The sequence below is a fragment of the Stegostoma tigrinum genome, chromosome 10 (genome assembly GCF_030684315.1).
Source record: "Stegostoma tigrinum isolate sSteTig4 chromosome 10, sSteTig4.hap1, whole genome shotgun sequence".
NCBI classification, from domain to species: domain Eukaryota; kingdom Metazoa; phylum Chordata; class Chondrichthyes; order Orectolobiformes; family Stegostomatidae; genus Stegostoma; species Stegostoma tigrinum.
In genome coordinates, this window is record NC_081363.1 from 86177464 (window position 1) to 86200681 (window position 23218).

The window sequence follows — 23218 nt, forward strand, 5'->3', positions numbered from 1 at the left end:
TCTGCGAGCGATTGAACTCTGCCAGAGATATCCCACAATCTGACTCTTTGGGGGAAGAACAGATGGAGCGCTGCACTGTCAGAGGAACCATCCGTCAACGGAGATGTCAAATCCAAGCCCCACTTGCTGGAAGGAATTGTCAGCCAAAGCTCATTAAACATCCAGACCACTCGTTATCCCTCAACCAACATCACACGCGCACACAGAACAAAAATCACTCTCATTGAACCCATCAGTGCTTCAAAGATTCGCTGAAATGTTCCTATATTTTACACAGCATTGAGTGCCTCCTTTAGTCCCTGCTGAGGGTTTTTTTTGGGGGGGGGTGGTGAATGTGGATGATTACATTTCTTAATTCCTCCCCCCTCCTGCAAATTAACATCCTCTTTACTTTGTCTCTCGAACCTACCCTGGGATACATTTCCGCAGGTCCAGGTGACTCTACAGTCCTAGGCCATTCATCCTGCACAATCCTACATGGTGACAGTAGGAACTGTTCAACTGGGGAAGGCATCACGGTCCACCACCATAAGCCCTCCTGAACAGGGGAAAGGCAGGAGCGGTGCAGTGAACGTGGTAGCGCTAGCGAAGAAAACGCACAACGCTTTCCTCGCCGGTGACAAACCCTCCTCTCCCCGAACGTGGGGCCCCAAGGTCGCCATGGTGATGCCGGCCAACATTTTTGGGTTAGCAGAGGTAGGTGCTGCTGACTACCTGTAATGCCTGGTGTCCCGGATTGCTCGGTCACTGGGGAGCCGGTCACTCTCCTGCTGGTTGAAGGCATGGCGTCCGTAAGGATCATCCCCAGGCTTCAGCGGCTTGCTCGAAAGGTAGGCCTTCTCGTCAAAGGTCTGAGCATGACCCCCATCGAGCCACACAGCCTTGGTCACCTGCAAGAGAAGGAAGACGGTCATTTCTCCAATACCTTCCCACAGCCTCGGCCCCACCCTCGCCGCCTGCGCCGGGGGCCAGAGCAGGTGCAGCCCTGCTCCTGGAGGTCTCCTTCTTCACCGTACGGAATTGTTGGGGTTTTTGTCTGCATCCTCACAAAAGGGATATTCACCAATGACATCCAATGCAAGAGATGGACAGATCAAAGCACGCATTGGTGGGCAAGGCAGTGGGTTAAAAATCCTTTGGAGTCAATACTCCAATCCAGCGTGGGGTTGACTGGATGTCTGAAGGAGGCCAGGGTTAAGGTGTTACACTGTGGGGACCAGGGTCCCATTCCCTCGAATACCACGGAGCGAAGGGATGATATCATTGATTAGGGTTGGGGAGAGAAAGTGAGACACTGGATGAGGAGCCCATAACAAGAGGACTTCAACCTACAATGAAAGCTGTCATCCAGTCAGGGGAACTCTCAGCAAGCACTCCTTCAGACAAATGGAATGTGAAATTCTGAAACTCGCTACCCTGAAAAATGCTCTTATCATCAGAACTAGGAGCAAGAGTAGGCCATTCAGCCCTTTGAGCCTGCCCCACCATTCAATGTGATCACAGTGCCCTGTTCTTGCTTTCTCCTCACACACTTTGATCTCAGTAAACCTAAAAACAAGAACTCCTTTTTGAAAATATTCAATGTATTGGCCTCAACTGTGGTAGAGAATTCCACAAGCTCACTGCTCTCTGGATAATGGCATTTCTCCTAATCTCAGTCCTAAATGGCCTACCCCTGTTTCCTTTAGACTGTGACCTTGATCATCAGGAACATCCATCCCTGTCTAGTCATTGTCATACAGCACGGTAACAGACACTTTGGTCCAATTCATCCATGCTGACCAGGTTATCCAAACTGAACTAGCTCCACTTGCCTATATTTGTCCCATATCCCTCTAAGCTTCTCCTATCCACATACCTGCTCAAATATCTTTTCAACATTGTAACTGTACCAATCTCCACTACTTCCATTAGCAGCTCATTCCACTCATGTACTACTATCTGCGTAAAAAAGTAGCCCCTCCAGAATTTTATTGGTTTCTATGCGATCCACCTCATCATTACCTCCCGCCACCATTCTTTGAATAAGACTGTTTGAGTTTGGGAGGAAATTAAAACTTCCACATCCGAGGTTGATTTTTTTTACAGAAAGATAATGACAGCAACACATCAAAGGCAGCTACATGGGGCGAAGATCAGTCATAAGCTAATGGAATGGCAAAGGAAGGTCAGGGAACTAAAGCTGAGATGGCAAAGGTTTATGCAGGGAGGTTCATGTGGAACTGTAAACGGGGATGATATAAATTATACAACTAAGTTGTTTGGCAAACACATTGCTCAGGCTTTCTTCTTGACTGCTCTCCAGGGACAAGATGTACAAAAACCCAGCATCGTTTAACAACTGGAAAACTTCAGGCAGACTCAGTGTGAATTGACTCATCTCTGCCAAGAAAACAATAAAAGATACAAAATCCTTTTTATTTTTGTGTTTACCGCGCTCAATCTGAGCTCAGCCTTTCAATCTTGCCTTCAGTGGAAGTCTCAGCCATTACAACAATGGTAGACTCATTAAGTGCCCACCTAGCAGCAAAACATATGTCCAGTCACTTCTCAGGATATTACCAGATTGGGTTTGACACAGGGGCTCAGAATGAGAACTTTAGAGCACAGTCAAAGAGGTATTGGTTTCAAATTACATGGCCAGAGAGAGAGAGAGAGAGACATAGAGAGAGGTTGAGGGAGGGAATTCCAGAGCTTAGGACCTCAGACACATCCTGCCAATGGTGGAACGATGGGAATCGAGGAGAAGAGGGAGTGGGGCAAGAGACTGGAATTGGAGGACAGCAGAGATCTTGGAGAGTGGCAGGGTTGGGACGGACAGCTCTGATGAAGAGTCATCTAGACTTGAAACATTAGCTTGCCTTCTTTCAATGTATGCTGCCTGACCTGCTGTGATCTCCAGCATTCTTGTTTTCAGCACAGGATAACAGAATTGTTCTCGTGCTCCAGGAGGTCATTCAGCCCATTATAACTACACAGAGTCTATTCCTCAGTGCTAATCTCCTCTGGACATCCCTGTGAGCCATTCCTATCAAAACAGCCATGCAAACCAAGGATGGACAGCACATGAGAACCAGATCAAAACCAAAAGAACTGTGGATGCTGTAAATCAGGAAAAAATTGAGGAAGGGTCACCGGACCTGTAACGTTAACTCTTGATTTTTTTCTTCACAGATGCTGCCAGACCTGCTGAGTTTTTCCAGCAACTTCTGTTTTTGTACCTGAGAACCATAACCATTTTACTGAATTGCAATTTTGCCTCAAGACACTTGATGGCCATGGTAGGGAAGGGTAACGGGGCAGACCTTTTACCATTGACGCTCTGCCCAGACGTTTAGCGAGATACAGTGTGACAAAGCAGCCGGTGCTGAGAGAAACAGTGAAGATTGAGCAGATTCAAAATTTCTCACTGAAAGGGCAGCTGGGGTTTAATTTCCAGCAAATGTAACCCAAAGCTGCTTGTAACAAGTAAGTGGACTGGAGCCAAAGAATTAAAAGTCTGTCAAAGCTGCCCTGTCAGGAAGGGATCAGCTTGCAAAACAAGACAGACCGAATGTACAGAAACCGCATAACTTTACAATGGAGTGAGGAAGCCATGCAGAGAGAGGGAAATTGTTCAGAATGGGTATCCCTGTCAGCCCAGCTCAGGACTGGCATGCCCCAGCATGCTCACACCCGCCAACTGCCAGGCCCAACTCAGAGTGCCCAGTTTCGTACACTCTAACCTCTGGGTCAGTGTAGCCCACAACTCCTGTGCTAGAAAACACACAGGGCAGAATTAGTAAGAACTGCTAATGTTGGGTTCAGAGAAAACACAGTATGGAGCTGGAGGAACGCAGCACCAGAGCAGGACAGCTGACATTTCGGGTCTGGACCCTTTACATCTGGAATATTGTGTCCAGTTCTGGTTGCCTCATTACAGAAAAGATGTGGAAGCGCTGGAAAAGGTGCAGAGGAGATTTACCAGGATGTTGCCTGGAATGGAGGGAAGGCCATACGAGGAAAGGTTGACAGAACTAGGGTTTTTCTCTTTAGAATGACGAAGGATGAGAGGTGACTTGACACAGGTGTACAAAATGATCAGAAGTAGAGATAGAGTGGACAGTCAGAGATTTTTTCCTAGGGTGGAGGTAGCTATTACAAGGGACATAGTTTAAAGTGAGTGGAGGTAGATATAGGGGAGACGTCAGAGGTAGATTCTTTACTCAGACTTCGGGGCCTGGAACACATTGCCGGAGATGGTAGTGGAGTCAGCCTCATTAGTGGCATTTAAGCGGCTATTAGATAGGCATACGGATGATAGTATAAGGTAGAGGTAGAGGTTAGATAGACCTTAGGTTTAGGGTAAAAGTTCAACATTGTGGGCCGAAGGGCCTGTACTGTGCTGTACAGTTGTGTGTTCTATGTTCTTCAGAAATGGGGAAGGGAGATCCGAAATAAATAGAGAGGAGGGTCGGGGCTGAGGAAGGTAGGTGGGATGGTGATAGGTCAGTGCAGGTAAGGAGTGGTGGGGATTGGTCAGTGAGGTGGTAGGGTTGGAGGATAAGTGGGAGAGAAGATGGACAGGCTGTGTCACGTCGAGGAGGCAGGGATGAAGGGAGGTTTGGATATAGGATGCGGCTCGGTGTAGGGAGATTTCAAAACTGGTGAAATCCAGGTTTAGGCTATCTGTCTGCAGGAGCAGGGATCCTGCCGAGGTACAGACACTGGAACAAAACAGCGAGCACGTAAAAAGAATAGGATATTTTGCCACGACTGGGGAAGAGTCTACTTTCTTCCTTGTGGTGGGCAGCTCAGAAGCCGAATGCTCTCAACGACTGGCAACATTCGATTTCCATTGTCGGAATACGAATTAATGATGTAAATTTCAGGGTACAGGCCGACTAAGCTCCTCGCTGGTCCCCAAAATTCCATAGCCCACCCTAACCTCCTTCAGCTGCCTTGATCTTGACCTCAGAAAATTCTTTCCCCCAATCTTCCTTAACACCATCCCCCCTACTCTTACAGCAATTTCTGGGCCAGCTGTCCAAACACAAGTATACAAATTAGGAGCAGTGCGCCTCAGGCCTGCTCCAGTTCAAAGGCAGACCTGGTCACTTCATCCCCTGATGAACTCTGTCACCCGCTTCTTAATCAGGAATCTATCTGTGTTGCCTTAACAGTGTTCAAAGACTCTGCTATCACTGTCTTTTCAGCAAGATAGAACCAAAGACTCACAAGCTCCCGAGAGAAAACATTCTTTCCCCTCATTTAAAACATTGTTTTAAATGGGAGGCCTCTTACTTTTAAACAGTGACACCCACCACCGCCACCCCCATCCCAGCTCTGGATTCTCTCACAAAAGAAAACACCCTCTCCATAGCTACCCACTGGAACACCCTGACCCCTCTGAGCCAAACAACCTCCTCATCTGTCTCTGATTAAGAAATTCTTTGTCTGATTCTGAGCTGACAGATGTATCTCAGCGTCGGCCAACAGAGTTAAGAAATCCGCCCATAAACCCTCACTCCTGGGATTCGCCTTCCATCCCTCAGAAACACCATTGTTTTGGAAGCATGTGATTCCCAACAAAAGAACAAATGGAACGAATCAAGACAGAAATTTCTAGTCATCTAAGCTTCCTTTCTGGACTGTTCTGGGATCCCAAATTTCCCTTCGACACTTCATCGGCCCCATTGCTTTATTGACACTGGTTTTACAAGCTGTAATGTTTTTAAAATTGAAAAGACATATACACAGAGTTCTCAATTACTCCTCTTAAAACAGACATACATCTGCAAAGGGCTTAGGATGAACCAAACTGCAGAACTGTACTTGAAAGCGTCCTTCTCTCATTAGAGAGGCAATGGTCTAGTGGCATTACCATTGGACTAATAATCCAGAAACTTAGCTCATGACCTGGGTTCAAATCCTGCCATGGCATTCAATAAAATTGAATTCAATGAAAATCTGGAATTAAGGGTGTAATGATGACCATGAGTCCATTGTTAATTGTCAATCTAGATTTTTAATGCCCTTTAGGAAACAAAAATGTCAATCTTTACCTGGTCTGGCCTACATGTGACTCCAGACCCTTGACTCTTAATGCCTCTTCTGGGCAATTAGAAATGACTAATAAATGCTGGCACAGCCAGAAACACACTAATCCCATGAATGAACAAAAATACATTTTAAAGAACTCCCTTTCTGTGCTGTGTCAGGCTACTGCTCCACAGCCCAGCCCAGCCCTGCCCTATCTGGTCAGACACATGCACTGGATAGATACAGTAAGAGGCAGCCATTACAAAGTCCAAGTCCAGGCCCTCTGAGCACCAGTATCCAGGCTGGCATCCAAGAATGCAGTACTGAGACAATACTGTACTGTCAGCTTGCTATCTTCAGGCTCAAATGTGAAACAGAGGTGAGGGCCTACAGACATCATTTCAAATCGCAAGGGTGTTCTGGTGTCACAGGCAATACTCAACCACCATCCCCACCACAACTGCTGGAAGTACTGCTGGGAAAGAAGCCAGTTGTCAAGGCTTTTTGTCTTGCACTCATCAGCACAGAATCGCAAGGATACCAAATCTCAGAGGGTATGACAATATATGCCGCATTTTTTAAATTCATTGACAGGATATGGGCACCTCTGACAGGCCAGCATTTATCATCCATCCCTAATTGCCCGGAGGGCAGTTAAGAGTCAACAACATTGCTGTGGGTATGGAGTCACATATAGGCCAGACTAGGTAAGGATGGCAGACTTCCTTCCCCAAAGGATATTAGTGAACCAGATGGCTTTTTCTATCTGACATTCAACCATGGTTACATGGTCATCATTAGACATCTAATTCCAGATTCTTCTTCCTTTTATTGAATTCAAATTCCACCATTTGCAATGGTGGGATTTGAACCTGGGTCCCCAGAACATTAGCCAAGTTTCTGGATTGTTAGTCTAGCAATAATGCCCCTAGGCCTGCACCTCCCTGAATGACAGAAGGATGCTGACTGTCAATCAGGGCCTGCTTCCTGAGTCAAAACTATTATCATTCGAGAATGCAACAGGCAAGGGGTCAAGGTATTGCTAATGGGGAATCTGTTTGGAAGAACTTGCCCACACACACACAATCCATTGTTTAAGGCACACTGCAAGGGTATTTTCTTGCCTTCTGCATAGCACAGGGCTCTGCTTGTGAATATCTTCCAGCATTCAGGAAAAGACTGGGTCTGAGGGGAGATGTGATCTGTGTTATCTAAATACAGTAGGAGGTCACCAAATTGTTCAAAATGACAGGAGGCACGCTGGCCTTACAGTGGTTAGCAACTGTGAAGGATTGATTATCCGTGAGATGAGGGGAATGGCAATTCCAGCAGGAAGATGAAAGAGAGAAATAGCACGACGAGGATGGAGTCATCTTCAATGAGAAAAATCAATGGTCTCACTGTCCCCACTGTTCAAAAACAACATCACATGGTGTGGGAATACAGCAGGAATACTCTGATTGGGGAAGACATTGGCCCGAGCAACAAAGCCAATGAATGTCCCCTAGTTTGAGTTCAAATAGACTCATTGTGTGTTCTTTCTGTGTGCAAAGTACAGGATCCTCTGTATTAACACGTGTGTCCTTCAATGGTTGCACTACACTGTGAGCACAACTGACAAACCTGAATCAGCCGTCCACTTAATTCTCCAAATTATTAAACACATGCTGTCCTAGCGCTGAATCTCATTTAGTGTCGGGCTCTGCATTGAGAGTTTTGTGAGTACAGTTTGTGGTTGGGTACCGCGATGTATTTTGAGGAGGTCAAAACAAAGGAGGAGTACACGACAATGGGGTCAGGCAGAGAGCAACTGAGGGAGCTGGCAGAGTTGCCACCCACTGTTCCTGAAGGTAGCAAGTCGAGTAGGTGGTTCAAGAAGCAGATGGAGTCTGTTCGCTTCTCAGCTGTGAACCAGTACATGAAAGTGGGGTAATTAGCGTAACTCAAACAGTAGCAATGACTAGTTCCATGACCACTTGAATACTGTGAAAGTTGAGTTACATAGAAACGTAGAAAATAGATGCAGGAGCGAGCCATTCAGTCCTTCAAGCCTGCACCACCCTTCAACATGATCATGGCTGATCATGTAATTTCAGTATGCCACTCCCACTTTCTCTCCAAACCCTTTAATCCCTTCAACTGGAAGGGCCAAGTCCAGCATCCTTTTGAATATATCTAATGAATTGGCCCCAACAGCTTCCTATGGGAGAGAATTCCACAAGTTCACAAGTCTCCGAGTGAAGAGATTCTTCCTCATCTCAGTCCTGAATAGCTTACCCCTTATCCTTATCCCGAGTTCTGAACTTCCCCAACATTGGGAACATTATTCTCACTCCTAGCCTGTCCAATCCTGTCAGGATTTTATATGTTACCACGAGATTCCCCCTCATTCTTTTAAATTTCAGCGAGTACAAGCCCAGTCAATCCGGACTTTTTTCATATGTCAGTCCTGCCATCCAGGGAATCAGTCTGGTGAATCTTCACTGGACCCTCTCAATTGCAAAAATGTCTTTCCCTCATTATCGAAAAGATATGATTGTATTCTAGAGGCTGCAGAGGAGATTGACCAGGATGTTGCTGGGACTGAAAAATTGGTGTGCTCTGAGGCAAGATTGGTTTTGCCGAGGCTATGCCCCCTGGAACAAGAGGGGAGATTAGACGGATGTGTCCAAGGTTGTGAGTGACTGAATGGAGCGAATGGATGGAGGGTCAGCGACTTTGGGGTAGCGCGGGTGTGCGGGGAAGGGGGATCGAGTTTAAGAGCCATGAGGTTATGCTGCAGATCTACAAAACCCTGGTGAGACCACACTTGGAATATTGTGTCCAGTTCTGGTCGCCCTATTATAGGAAAGATGTGGAGGCTTTGGAGAGGGTGCAAAGGAGGTTTACCAGGATGCTGCCTGGACTGGAGGTCTTACGAGGAGAGGTTGACTGAGCTCGGACTTTTCTCACTGGACAGTAGGAGGAAGAGAGGTGACCTGATCAAGGTGTACAAGGTAATGTGAGGCATGGATAGAGTTGGTAGCCAGAGACTTTTCCCCAGGGCAGGATTGACTGCCACAAGGGGTAATAGTTTTAAGGTGTTAGGAGGAAGGTATAGAGGAGACGTCAGAGGGAGGTTCTTCAACCAGTGAGTTGAGAGTGCATGGAATCGTTTACCAGTGGTAGTCGTGGAAGCGGAGTCATTAGTGACATTTAAGCAATTGCTGGACATGCACATGGACAGCAGTGAATTGAGGGGAATGTAGGTTAGGTTATTTTATTTTTGGATTAGGATTATTCCACAGCACAACATCGTGGGCCGAAGGGCCTGTACTGTGCTGTACTTTTCTATGTTCTATGTTTTAAGTGAGGACATGCTTTAAAACTGATTGAAGAGGACTTTGAGGAACCATACTACCCACCCCGCCAACGGGTTTGGAACTCACTGCCTGAAAGGAGAAGTCAAGGCAAGAAAGCCTCAACCTTGCTGAAAGACATCAGGGTCTGCCTCTGAACTCCCGTGAGCTCCAGAAATACAGGCTTAGAGCTAGGAAGTGGGAGGAGAACAGGGAGGGGATTGTTTTCCTACCAGAGACATGATAGGCAGAGTGGCCTGCTCCTGAGCTGTGACAGATTCTACATTTTCAAACTATTGTAAATACCTAAAGTGGAGGAGTATGCAGGGACCAGTGTGAAAGAGCGAGAGTGGAATATAGCAACTGCTCCTTGGGAAGGCCAACATTGAATAGGATGGGTCAAACAGTGTTAGCTTGTATTCTGAAAACAAATTGCTGAATGGACATTGCACGTTGAACTTTGCTGCTTTTGTGGTGCATTCTGGGTGAGCAGGCATAAAGAGTAAATGGGGTGGGTCGTTTCATAAAGTTTTCAAGAAACTTTGTTTGCAAGAAATTTTTAAACTTAATTTTCAAACTTTTCTCAAATCTACATTGTCTTATTGTGCCACAGATTCCAGACCCCACAGGCACTGCACCCTTAAGACACAATTATGATGTAACGACGTGTGACATTAAGGGGACCGATCTCAACTTATGTCACAGTCTCAGTGTGTAATGGAGTTGGAGTTGTGTGTTAAGTAAGTCTGTTCTATGTGTGTGAAATACAATAACATCAGGAAGCAGAGAAGCTAGATGATCTGCACATATAATAGCCATGTCAATAATAAGTACTGTACATAAACTTCAAGGCATCTGGCTCAACAAGAATCTAATTCTCCATGTAAACTTTATGCAGAACAACATATGGACAATTGCAAAGAGCATCATAGGCTGTGATTCACAGCTACCAAGAAGGAGCAGGTCTTGCTTCAGGAGAACAGCGAAGGGGCTTCTGATATCTCTACTGCAGCATGGGAAAGGGAACTGCAGTGGGAATGAGAACTGCTACGGGAACAGGGTGCAGGCCACAGGCTGTGATTCTCAACTTTATCCTGGACTGGAGCAGGGAATGGGTGAGTGAGCGATAGTGATAATGGGAACTGCAGATGCTGGAGAATCCAAGATAATAAAATGTGAGGCTGGATGAACACAGCAGGCCAAGCAGCATCCCAGGAGCACAAAAGCTGACGTTTCGGGCCTAGACCCTTCATTAGAGAGGGGGATGGGGTGAGGGTTCTGGAATAAATAGGGAGAGGGGGGAGGCAAACCGAAGATGGAGAGAAAAGAAGATAGGTGGAGAGGAGAGTATAGGTGAAGAGGTAGGGAGGGGATAGGTCAGTCTAGGGAAGACGGACAGGTCAAGGAGGTGGGATGAGGTTAGTAGGTAGGAGATGGAGGTGCGGCTTGGGGTGGGAGGAAGGAATGGTTGAGAGGTAGAACAGGTTAGGGAGGCAGAGACAGGTTGGACTGGTTTTGGGATGCAGTGGGTGGAGGGGAGGAGCTGGGCTGGTTGTGTGGTGCAGTGGGGGAGGGGACGAACTGGGCTGGTTTTGGGATGCGGTGTGGGAAGGGGAGATTTTGAAGCTGGTGAAGTCCACATTGATACCATTGCAATAAGTGAGCAATAGTGACTACTTTCCTGATCTTTCCCTTTGAGCTGGATCTCTGAAACCGGGGGTCCATTCAGCAGCTCCTGTGTGGTGCTCATGGTACAACCACAGTCTGTAACAGACCGAGGTCCGCTGGTTTAAGACTGCACTGTGCAAGCTGACCACACCGAGGGGGTGCTGCACCGTCTGAGGTGCTGTCATGTCAATGCTACGTTAAGCTGAGGACCTATCTGCCCTGACAAGAGCATGTAAACATTCCCCTGACACAACAAGAGCATGCAGCAAATCCTACCCATGTCCTATCTGGGACATGCATTCAGAGTGTAGCATTCCCTCAATGTTGCACTGCGCATGTGGATTGAGTGCACAGGACTCTGGCATTGATAGCTGAGCCCTTCAGTTTTGAACTGTATACATTAATGATGCTGAGGAGGGGATGGTCAAGAGCTTCAAGTTTCTAGTAGTAAATATCACCAAAGATCTATCCGCACCAACATCTCTATTTCCTCAGGAGGTTGAGGAAATTTGGCATGTTCACAGTTGACTCTTACCAATTTTTATGACTGCACCATAGAAAGCATTCTGTGTGCATTATAGCTTGGTATGGCAACGCTCTGCCCAAGAGTGCTAGAAATTATGGTCAGTTATGAATGCAGCCCAGTCCATCACAAAACTCCCAGCCTTCTCTCCGCTATCTCAGTCTATACTTCCCACTGCCTCAGGAAAGCAGCCAACAAAGACTCCTCCCACTCCAATTATGCTCTCTTCCGTCAGGCAGAAGATACAAAAGTTTGAAAACGTGGACCAACAGGTTCAAGAACAGCTTCTTCCCCACTGTTACTGGACGTGTGAATGGAACTCTCATATATTGATCTTTTTCTGCACCATCTCTGTAGCTGTTCTTTAAATTCTGCATTCTGTTCTATTATGTAAGATTTGGTTTGCCTGGAGACCACACAAAACAATACTTTTCACTGTATCTCAGTGCGTGACAATAATAAATCAAATCAAATAAAAATCAAGAACTCAGAGGCAATGGTGTTGCCCTTTGAACTGGCACTTTAAAGGGTTAAGCACAGAGGTGGCACATTCTAATGCACCGGTGAAGAGCACTGTTCCCAAGGAATGTTTCCAACATGAAATCACCATCATCAGAATCTTGACTAAAGTTTCATGATCATAAATAGTCTTATGAATCCATCAGTGGTGAGACTGCTCCTTAGTGCTTCTCCAATGTTAAATCCCTTTGGCTGTTCTCCTTGCTTTAAATAAAACTTGGCTGGAGATACTGAAACTGGCATCCGGTACTGTCCTGGAGCTGGCATGAATTCAACAATCTGGAACAGTCTGGGAATAGATCCAAACCACAATTGTGAATGCTCAAGGTGTTGGGGGATGTTATATATCAGAATAGAGAGCAGATTGGCTCACTACAAAACAAAGAGGAAGCACAGGCTTCAGGTAAAGGAGGCATTTTCAGGAAGGCAACTAGTGGTGTGACACGGGAATCAGCGCTGGGACCACAATTATTCACAATCTACATTTAAACCTTGGACAAGAGGACTGATTGTGTTGTAACCAAATTTGCTGATTGGGACAATTGGGAAAGCAACAATGTGAGAGAGTTCAGAGGTGAAGTGGAGGGCATAAAGTCTTGGCAGGGGGGAAAACAAGGTAGAAAATGTGAGGTAGTTCACTTTTGTAGGAAGACCGGAAAAGCAGAGAGAACACTGCAGTCTAGAGGGATCTGACTGACTTTGTATGTGAATCACAAGTAATTATTAATTAAGCACTAGCAGCAAGAGAAGGCCGGATCATTGAACATAACCAAAGGATAAAGTTGTTTTTTATTCACTCATGGGGCATGGACATTGCTGGCTGTGCCAGCATTTATTGCCCATCCCTAGCTGCCCCTTGAGAAGGCGGTGGTGGTGAGCTGCTGTCTTGAACTGTAGTCCACACACTACAGGTTGACCCTCCAATATCCTTACGGAGGGAATTCCAGGATTTTAAAGCAGTGTCAGTGATGGAACGGCGATGTATTTCCAAGTCAGGATGGTGAGTGACTTGGAGGGGAATTTACGGGGGTGTGGTGTCCCCATGTATCTGCTGCCCCTGTCCTTCTAAGTGGAAGTAGCACTCATGATCTAGCTGCCCTTGAACTAAGTGGCTTGCTGAGCCATTTCAGAGGACAGTTGAGAGTCAACTACATTGCTGTGGGTCTGGAGTCACATGTAGACCAGACAACAGAAGGCTGGAAGATTAATAAACCAGATGACTTTTTCTGACAATTGACAATGGTTTCATGGTCATCGTTAACTCTTAATTTCAGATTTTTTTTCTTTTACTGAATTAAAATTCCACCATCTGCTGTGGAAGGATTCAAACGCAGGTCCTCAGAACAATAGTTGAGTTGCTAGATGAATAGTGACAGTACCACTAGGCGGAGGATATTGCAGGAGTTAGACACGTTTGATTGACCAAGGCACGAAAGATTATGGCGATTATGGGCTGTAGCAGGGGCAGGACGGTGTGGAGGATTGGCATGCAGTCAAATCAGCCTTGATCTTATTGAATAGCAGTGGTAGATTAAGGGGGTGAATGGCCTACTCATGCTTATTCCACTGTAATGCTCACTATGGTGAGCTCTTCCCAGATTCTGGAGACCAATTAGAGCAAAGAGTGGACAGCGAGAACATTATCTAAGATTACAAAGAGATCTTGATCAATTGGGGTCAAAGGACTGTGGAGTGGCAGATGGAGTTTAATACTGGATACCTGCAGGTAGTGTTGTAGAACAGAAAGATCTAATGCTTCAGATACATAATTCTTTAAAGTTTGCGTCAAGACAGGGTGGTTAAAAATGTGCTCAGACTTTTGAGTATAGGAGCTGGGACTTCATGCTGAGGTTGAGGGCATTGATTAGATTAGATTACCTAAAGTGTGGAAGCAGGCCCTTCGGCCCAACAAGTCCACACTGCCCCTTGAAGTATCTCACCCAGAACAGTAGCCTCCTAGAACACACACACCCCTGAGCACTACGGGCAATTTAGCATGGCCAATCCACCTAGCCTGCACATCTTTGGACTTTGGGAGGAAACCCACGCAGACACAGGGAGAATGTGCAAACTCCACACAGACAGTCGCTCAAGGCTGGAATCGAACCCCGGGTCCCTGGCGCTGTGAGGCTGCAGTGCTAACCACTGAGCCACTGTGCCACCCTAATGAGGCCTCTTTTGAAGTACAGTGCCCAGTTCTGAAAGCCCATTAAAGGGAAAGATATTATTAAGCCGGAGATGGTCCAGAAGAGATTTACCAGGATGTAGCCGAGAATAAAGGGTTTGAGTTTAAGGAGTGGTTGGATAGGGCTGGGACTTTTTTCACTGGAGCATAGGAGGTTGAGGAGTATAGAAAAGGTGAGTGGCAGGTGTCTTTTCCCTACAATGGAGGATTTCAAGACTAGAGGGTATACTTTAAGTAGAGAGAAGAAGGTTTAAAAAAAAGACACGAGGGGCAATTATTTTTAAGTACAATGAGTTTGGTTTGTTGTGGAATGAACTTCCAAAGGAAGTGGTGGATGCAGATACAGTTACAACATTTAAAAGACATTTGAATAAGTACATGAATAAAATATGTTTGAATGGATATGCACCAAGCGCAGGCAGGTGGGACTAGTTTAATTTGTGAACATGATCGGCATGGACTGGTTGCAGCAAAGGATCTGTTTCCATGCCATATTACTCTATGATTCACCTTTATACAGTGCCTTTCACAACCTTCGGACATTGCAAGGTATCTTTTGTTTAAATGGAGAAATTTGGAAGTGCACTGCCTGTTGTAATGCAACAAACACCACAAAGCATTGGGAAGCCAGCTCCCATAAACAGCAATAACGGGAACAATGGTTATGCAAGTGCTGTTGGCTCAGGCGTATACACTGATGTTTCCAGGACATCCCATGGCAGATGGCGATGTCCTAGAAGATTGACTGCAGACGAGGTCATCATTAACTTGATCAAAAAAGGCTGGGTTTTGAGGAGTGTCTCCAACGGGGAGAGTTACAGAGGGGAATTCCTGGGTCCAGGGAACAAGCAGCTGAAGGGCACCTGCCCATGTCGGAAGAAAGGAAACCAGAAACAGGAGGAGAAGAAATTGGAGGAGCATAGAGATTTCAAGTGGTCAGGGAGATTAGAAAGAAGAGGATTTTAAACTTGAGTGGAGCGAGCTAGGCCAGTGAGACAGGGGTAATTAGTCTTAGAGCAATAGAGATGTACAGCATGCGAACAGATCTTTCAATCCGACTCGTCTGTGCCAACCACACATCCAATGTGACCGCAACCCATTTCCAGTATTTGGGTGCCATGGTAGCTCAGTTGTTAGTCCTGCTGCCTCACAGCACCAGGGACCCTGATTCAATTCCAGCCTCAGGCAACTGTCTGTGTGGAGTTTGCACATTCTCCCAGTGTCTGCGTGGGTTTCCTCCGTGTGCTCTGGTTTCCTCCCACAGTCCGAAGATGTACAGGGTAGGTGGATTGGATATGCTACAGTGCCCAGGAATGGTTAGGTCAGGTGGATTAGACAAGGGAAATTGCAGGGGTAGGAGAATGGCTCTGGATGGGATGTTCTTTGGAGGGGCAGTGTGGGCTTTTTGGGCCGAACGGTTTGTTTCCACATCGCAGGGTTTTCTATGATTTGGTCTATTGTCCTATTCATATACCCATCCAGAGGCCGTTTAAATGTTGTACTCTCCTCCACCACCCCATCTGGCAGCTCATTCCATGCACGCACCACCCTCTGTGTGAAAAAATTTCCCCTTAGTTCCCTTTTAAAACTTGCCCTGCTCACCTTAAATATACGCCCTCTTGTTTTGGATTCCCCTACCCTGGGAAAAATACCTGGCTATTCACCCTATCCATCCTCCTCATGATTTTGTAAGCCTTTATAAGATCACCCCTCAGCCTCTGGCACTCCAGGGAAAGTGGCCCCAGCCTGTTCAGCCTCTCCCTATGGCTTAAATCCTCCAATTCTGGCAACATCCTTGAAAAGCTTTTCTGAACCCTTTCAAATTTAACAACATCCTTCCGACAGCAGGGAGGCCAGAACTGCATCCAGTGCTCTAAGAGTGGCCTCACCAATGTCCTGGATAGCCACAACATGACAGTCAACGGGACTTGATGATGGTGATACACAGGAAGAACTGTATTTTCTTTCGGCTTTTCAGCACTGAACTTGAGAAACTAAGCCCCATCTATCAGGTGTGCCCAGATTACACTTACCCTATGGGTAAGGGGCAGAAATGGCCAGGGATTGGAGACACAGCTCTGTCAATAGAAAAGATCTCATTTACAGTGAGCAGCACTAAGGCTAAACAAAACACAGTCTACATCAGAACCTGGTGACAATCCAATGAATGCCAACCAAGTCATGGATCAAGCATGGGAGCTGGCCACCTGACAGAATAATGTTTAATGAGACATATCCTTGGTTTAATATACATTCCTCCAGTACTGTGCAGCAATAGCACAAGCCAAAAAATACCATACCAACCTTACCACTAGACTTTTCGGACACAATAGTCTTATTTGTTAGTTATTAGCCAGTTCCAGCTCTATTTTCAGAGCATCATCATTCATTCACACACATCACTACGTTCCAAAGTTAAATTCTTGGCTCAACCCACTTCTCAACTGTTTCAAACAATGCTTCACTAACCCATTACTCTATGAGACAGTCCAGATAACACCCTTTTTCTCACAATCACACACCCTCCCTTTTCACACGCGCACAGTCCCTTTCCCTCAATCACACACTCCGAGTCTCGCACACACACACTCCCTCCCCTCCCACCCCCCCTACCTCTTTCTGTCTCACACACACACTCTCTCTCTCTCTCTTATTCATTCACACACTCCCTCCATCTTCCTTACTTACACATTGAGAGAGAGGTGTGAGCCACTCACTCACACAGAGAAATAATGGCTGGCGTCTTATCACGCAACATCTAGTGACACAGAATGCAGTATCTACTGACAGTGAAAGGAGAACTATTAGCAACTTCCCAATAGCTCCACGTTTGACATTTGTGAAACACGAAGTTTAGACGAGGCAGAAGTGAGTGAACTGAAACATTTAGGATCCTGACCAGAAGATGTGGTAAGGATGGTTCCTCTTGTGACAGAATCCAGAACTAGGGTGTCAGGGTTTGAAAATAATGAAGGGTCACCAATTTAAACTTGACATGAGAAAACATTATTTCTCTCTTAAGTTTGACAGCCTTTGGAATTCCTTTCCTCAAAAGGCAGTGGGTGCAAAATCTTTAAATATTTTTAAGGCAGAGATAGACAGATTTTGATTTATGAGGGGAAGAAAGATTATCAGGATTGTACGGGAATGCAGAGTTGAGGTAAAAATCAAGATCTTATGAAATAGGAGATCAGGCTTGAAGGGCTGAGGAGCCTACTCTTGTTTGTTTGTGTGTGTGTTTTGCCAACACTGAATGCGCTATACAAATATAAGTTGTTGTCCTTTGTCTCTTGGTTCCCCTGACACCACCTCAGTTCTGGAGATGTCTGTCACCTCCATTTCTCATCCGGCCCTCCCCTAGTGACTTGATCCTGAAGGTACCATCCCACCGAGCCCAGCGTACTGCTGGGTCCTCAATCTCTCCCCCAACTTATATATAGATTATTATTTCCATGCATTATAACAACGTCACCTTCATCAGACCAAAAGAAAATCTCAAAAAAGCTGTTAATCGAAAAGCCAGAGGCCATTCAGGCCCTTTAGCCTGTGCTATCATTCTCCAGTCATCAGCTCACTAACATAACTCGGACAAACAGCATCGACACTGTGAAGAAAAAAGTCAGAGTTAACGTTTGGGTCCAGTGTCCCTTCCTCAGAACTGATGGCAGCTAGTAAGGGTCATTGGACCTGAAATATTAACTCTGATTTTTTTTTCTTCACAGATGCTGCCAGAACAGCTGAGCTCCCCCAGAAACTTCTATGTTTGTTGCTGATTTACAGCATCTGCAGTTCTTTTGGTTTCCTTGAGTTTTTCAGCCTGGCGTGGGCTAAAGGCTTGGCCTGATGCAGTTTTGAGGCTAGGTGCCAGCACAAACTGGGGTGGAACAGCTCTAAATGGAGTACTTCTTTAAAAAAAATTTCCTTTTTATTCTTATGCCGGACTTCTTAATTTATTATTTTTTCTATTTTATACCAAGCACTTAAGTATCTAAACCAGCGTATTGTGCACCTAACTTAAGCCTGGAAGTGGTGACATTGCAAACTTTTCACTACACTCATTTGAGTGCACGTGATAACAAAATCTAATTCAGTTTAAGCAGTACAGTACTATATAACTTTCATATTTTCATACTTATACAATTAGACAATTTTTGCATCCTTTGAGAATTCAAATTCCCTCTTAAAGGCTATCAATCACCCCCATCAATAACCATGTTTCCTTCTTTGCTTCAATGTCAATTTCAACTTGGCAAGCCCTAAGCTATACTCTTGTTATTGCAAGACAGAGGACATATTAATTAATTGTATGTGCTGTAAGCCATGCCTACTTTATGTAGGCAAACAGAATCATACACATATTGCTTCTCTTCCGTGAAGGAAAAAAGGTTCAGGGAAACTGCTAAATTCTGTTATATTCCCATGGCAACATCCCAACCAATCAGAACTTACCTGTCTGGTCTGAGACTGAAGATTGACAGCTAACCATTCTCACTATATAGAATCATCTGAAACAACCTCTTTGGTTCAACTTGTCCATACCAAACAGATATCCTAAATTAATCTAGTCCCATCTGCCAGCATTTGGCCTATATCCCTCCAAAACTTTCCTATTCATGTTCCCATCCAAATGCCTTTTGAATGTTGTAATTGTACCCACCTCCACCATTTACTCTAGTAGTTCATCATACATGCACCACCCTGTGTGAAAATGTTATCCCTCAGTTCCTTTTTAAATCTTTCCCCTCGCACCTCAAACTTGTGCACTCTAGTTTTGGACTGCCCTGCCCTAGGAAAAAAGGCTTTGGCTATTCATCATGTCTGTGCTCCTCATGATTTTATAAACGTCTCCAATGCCCCAGGGAAATATCCCCAGCCCATTCAGCCTCTCCCCATAGTTCAAACCCTCCAGTCCTGGCAACATCCTTGTAAATCTTTTCTGAACCCCTTCAAGTTTAACAATACCCTTCCTGTAGCAGGGAGACCAGAACTGCACACAGTACTCTAAAAGGGGCCTCACCAATGTCCTGGATAGCCCTGTTTGGGGGATGGTGAGTTCAAGACCACAGGGCATATTTTTAAGATAAGGAGAAATATTTTAAAAAGACATCAGGGTAATTGTTTTACTCAGAGAGTGGTTCATGTGTGGACTGAACTTCCAGAGAAAGTCAGTGGATGCAGGTACAGTTACAATGTTTGAAAGAGTAAGAAATGTTTAGAGGGATAAGGGCCATGAGCAGGCAGGTGGGACTAGTTTGGGATTACGGTTAGCAAGGTCTACAAAATCATGAGGGGTATGGATAGGGTGGATAGCAAGAAGCTCTTTCCCCAGAGTGGGGAACTCAATTACCAAGGGTCATGATTTCAAAGTGAGAGGAGGAAAGTTTAAGGGAGATATGTGTGGAAAGTTCTTTACACAGAGGGTGGTGGGTGCCTGGAACACGTTGCCAGCGGAGGTGGTAGACAGAGACACGTTAGCATCTTTTAAGATATATCTGGGCAGGTACATGGATGGGCGGGGAGCAAATGGACACAGACCCTTAGAAAATGGATGACAGGTTAGATGGAGGATCTCAATCGGCACAGGCTTGGAGGGCCGAAGGGCCTGTTCCTGTGCTGTAATTTTCTTTGTTCTTCGTTTGTTGGACTGGTTGGACCAAAGGTCTGTTTCCATGCTGTTCGACTCTAATTACTGGCCTAATTATCTATGGTGAGTTTTATGTAGCAACCTCACACCATTCTTGTATCCTAATGACTAGCCAGGTAGAAAGTTGCCATTTCTGGTGACATTAACATTAGAAGAATACAATATGGTCTGCAACCTCTATATAACACGTTTAGCTGTGTGTCTGATCTCCACACCAGAACTGACTGAGCCATCTGGGCAGAAATAGCAGGCAGTGGTATTAACTTTACTGCCATTACTTTCATGGCAAATTATGGCTTGATTTGATCAAAAGGGTAATACCTCAAACATAGCTTTACTGCAACAATGAAAAGCCACAGATGTCTTTAATCGGAGTAATTGAGCCAACAACTGAAACCACACAATTCCCAAAATCATGACTTTCAAACAAATGAGAAATAGCTTGCCAAACACTTTTTCTCTCTCTCTCTCTCTTTCTCTCCCTCCACAAAGACAGTGGATTGTTTAATTCAACCACAGCTACATATGCCAAATCCTTGTGAGTGAAGCCAGATTGATAGAGCGATTACATTTGCATAGGATTATTTACAAAATGATCCTGATGGAAATTGCAGTCAGAGCAAAGAACTCGTTCTCACTGCATTCTATAGAGATCATGTTTCATAATATATTGGTGTCTTCATTAATGTGAGGGTTCACAGTCCTCTCAGTCATTACAGCCCAGGTTTACATTCTTACAGATATGTGCTCCTGCGATGACCAAGTTGAGCCTAATGAAAATATCACTCACTGTAACATCTGGTGATGTTACTCCTCCCAATGCATATGCACACAAATAAAGCAACCAAAAAAAACTTGGTTGGACCCCTTGTATGTGTCAGCTTTTGTTTCATCCCAATCTTTTCTTTCGTTTGGATAATCAAATGCACACAAAGCTTTAGGATCTCTGCTTTCATCAGCTCTAGACTCTTGCACATATCCCTGGTTCTTCCAACACACCATTGAGTGGCCATTCAGATATCAAGGCCTCAAGCTCTGGAATTTTATCCCTGAACCCCACACCCCACACCGCACCTCACTATGCACCTCCTCTGGCAAGCTGCTTCTTAAAACTGAGCCACAACTGGCCCAATATCTCCTTCATTGACTCAATGTTCATTTTCTGTCCCAGGGAAGCACTGTGGGATGTTTTACCACCGAAGGCACTAGCAAAATGTAAATTATTGCTGAAGCTGGGACACTGTCAAACATTTACAGTCATTGGCAATACACAAAATTAATTCAATTTCTTTCTCCTTATGCTTCTTTTTACAAAAATATTGACCTCTCATGAGGCAAACTATTGAGTATATTAAGGACAAGCTAACTAAAGCACCATTGGAAATTGCCCACTTCTGGATGAGCTGACTCCAAGATCACACTCACATCTTTAAACAACCACAGAATACAAGAGGTACTCTATGATGACTGCGAGAACAACCAACCACATCTTGTGAACTGAATTCAGCACAAAAACGACAGCTTTATAAACATAGATCACGGTAAATATCACACGTTTCTCTCATGTTTTATTAAAGACAGCATTTTTTAATTTTTCATTTACTTTTAAAAAAACTCCACTGAAACACACGAGTAGAACATAGAACATAGTACTATTTACTTTACCAAATTTGTAGATTTCTAAGTGTAAAGATATGGGTTTGATTTTATTTCCAAGCCTGATTAGCAGCACTACCTCAGGGACGAGCAACAGGACCCCATCCTGATGGCAATCAGACTCCTCTCTCCCACCACCGCCCCCCCCCCCCCCCGACTCACCCCTCCTCCCTCCTCTCGCACGCACATTTTCCCCGTTACTCTCCCTCCCTCCTCTTTCTCACACCCTTTTGTCGTCCTCCTCACTCTTCCTCCTCCCACTCTCCCTCTTCCTTCCCCCCACTCACCCCCATTATTCTCTCCCTTGATTCTCTACGTCTTCATCTCACATCTTTCTCTCACTGCTGTCTCTCTCTCTCTCTCTTTCTCACACACACACACACACACACACACCACCCATGCCCTCACGCCTCCGTCCCCACTTGCTCTCTCATCTCCCCAATCCTCTCTCTCTCTCTCTCTCTCCACCCCACATTGTTTTATCAGGCTGGTTTTAATTCATGACAAATGCCTTCAAATCCAGCCTTAGAATTCAAGATGGAGAGGCAGGAAGATAGATACAGAATGAAATAGATAGCGAGAGTATAATAGAGAGAAAGACACGGCGAAATAGAAAGATTTAGTCACAGAGGTAGAGAAATAGAGCCAGAGATGCAGAGATAGAGAGTGGCGAGATACAGAGATTGAGACACAGAGAAACAGCGACAGAGATACAGAGTAGTCCGGTCGATTATATACCGATGGAGATGGGGAATGGCTAGACAATAGGGTGGCGGAGGGGATAATGGAGGGAAATGTAGAGCAGATCGATAAACCGTAACCGGATGATAGAATTGAGAGAGAGTGATGATAATGCGTGCTATGATAGGAGACGCCAATGTTTGATCCTTCAACTGCCCGAGCTGGGCTGCGCTCACCTCCTGCAGCCTGCTGCTGCTGCCAACGCCGTGCCTCAGAGCACCGGGACTCCGGGGCTCGCTACCCTGCCGCTGGCCCTGGCCCTTGGCCCTGCTGTCCTGCCACCAGAAGTAGAACATGCCCAGGATCCAGGCGAGAGTTAGCAGCGCGGCAGCATTCACCCGGAGCCTCCTCATGCTGCCTGAGGCTTGGAACAGGGCAGGCTATGTCCCAGTGACAGCCGCCGGCGCCAGGCTGAGGGACAGCTCCAGCACTGGCTCTGAACACGATCCCAGCTCTGGCAACACCGGGCAGGTCCTAAAGCTCCCCGCTCCCTTTGCGCACTCGCACTGACTCCGAGTCTCAGGCAGACCCCTCCCTTACCCCCTTAGTCTGCCTACTCCCATCTCCTCTCCTCTCACTCCACGTTTCACTCCCTTTCCCTCCCCCTCCCCTTCGAACCAACTCGCTTCCCTGACACCCCCCTCCCCCTCCCAGTCTCTCTTACCTTTCCCATACCCCCTCTCACTCCCATCCTCTACCTCACTCAGCCCCGTCCCTGTCCGTAAGGCTCCTCCCCTTCAGCTCCTCACGCCCACTCAGACCCCTCCACTACCTCCCTCAGCCTCTCACTCCCTTCTCACTGTCCCCGATATCCACCTCAACTCCTCACTCAGCCCCCCTCCCCTCCCCCTCTCAGCTCAGCCCTTTACTTCCACTCATATCCCTTCCCGACTCCTCTCAGCCCTTCACTCCCATTCTCTCAC

At 45.9% G+C, this 23218-nt stretch overlaps 1 protein-coding gene across 2 annotated transcripts in view; it reads right to left on the reverse strand.

Annotated features, from left to right (window-relative positions):
• The window catches only part of galnt16 (UDP-N-acetyl-alpha-D-galactosamine:polypeptide N-acetylgalactosaminyltransferase 16), a 100706-nt gene extending 77926 nt beyond the window's left edge, over window positions 1-22780 (reverse strand). For both annotated transcript variants that reach the window (XM_048537111.2, XM_048537110.2), the window contains exons 1-2: window positions 22472-22780; window positions 715-890 (exon numbers count right to left, since the gene is read on the reverse strand). In XM_048537111.2, the coding sequence (XP_048393068.1) occupies window positions 715-890; window positions 22472-22648 (353 nt within the window). In that variant the 5' untranslated portion in view covers window positions 22649-22780. The remainder of the gene's footprint in view (window positions 1-714; window positions 891-22471) is intronic.
• Window positions 22781-23218: the final 438 nt, after the last annotated feature.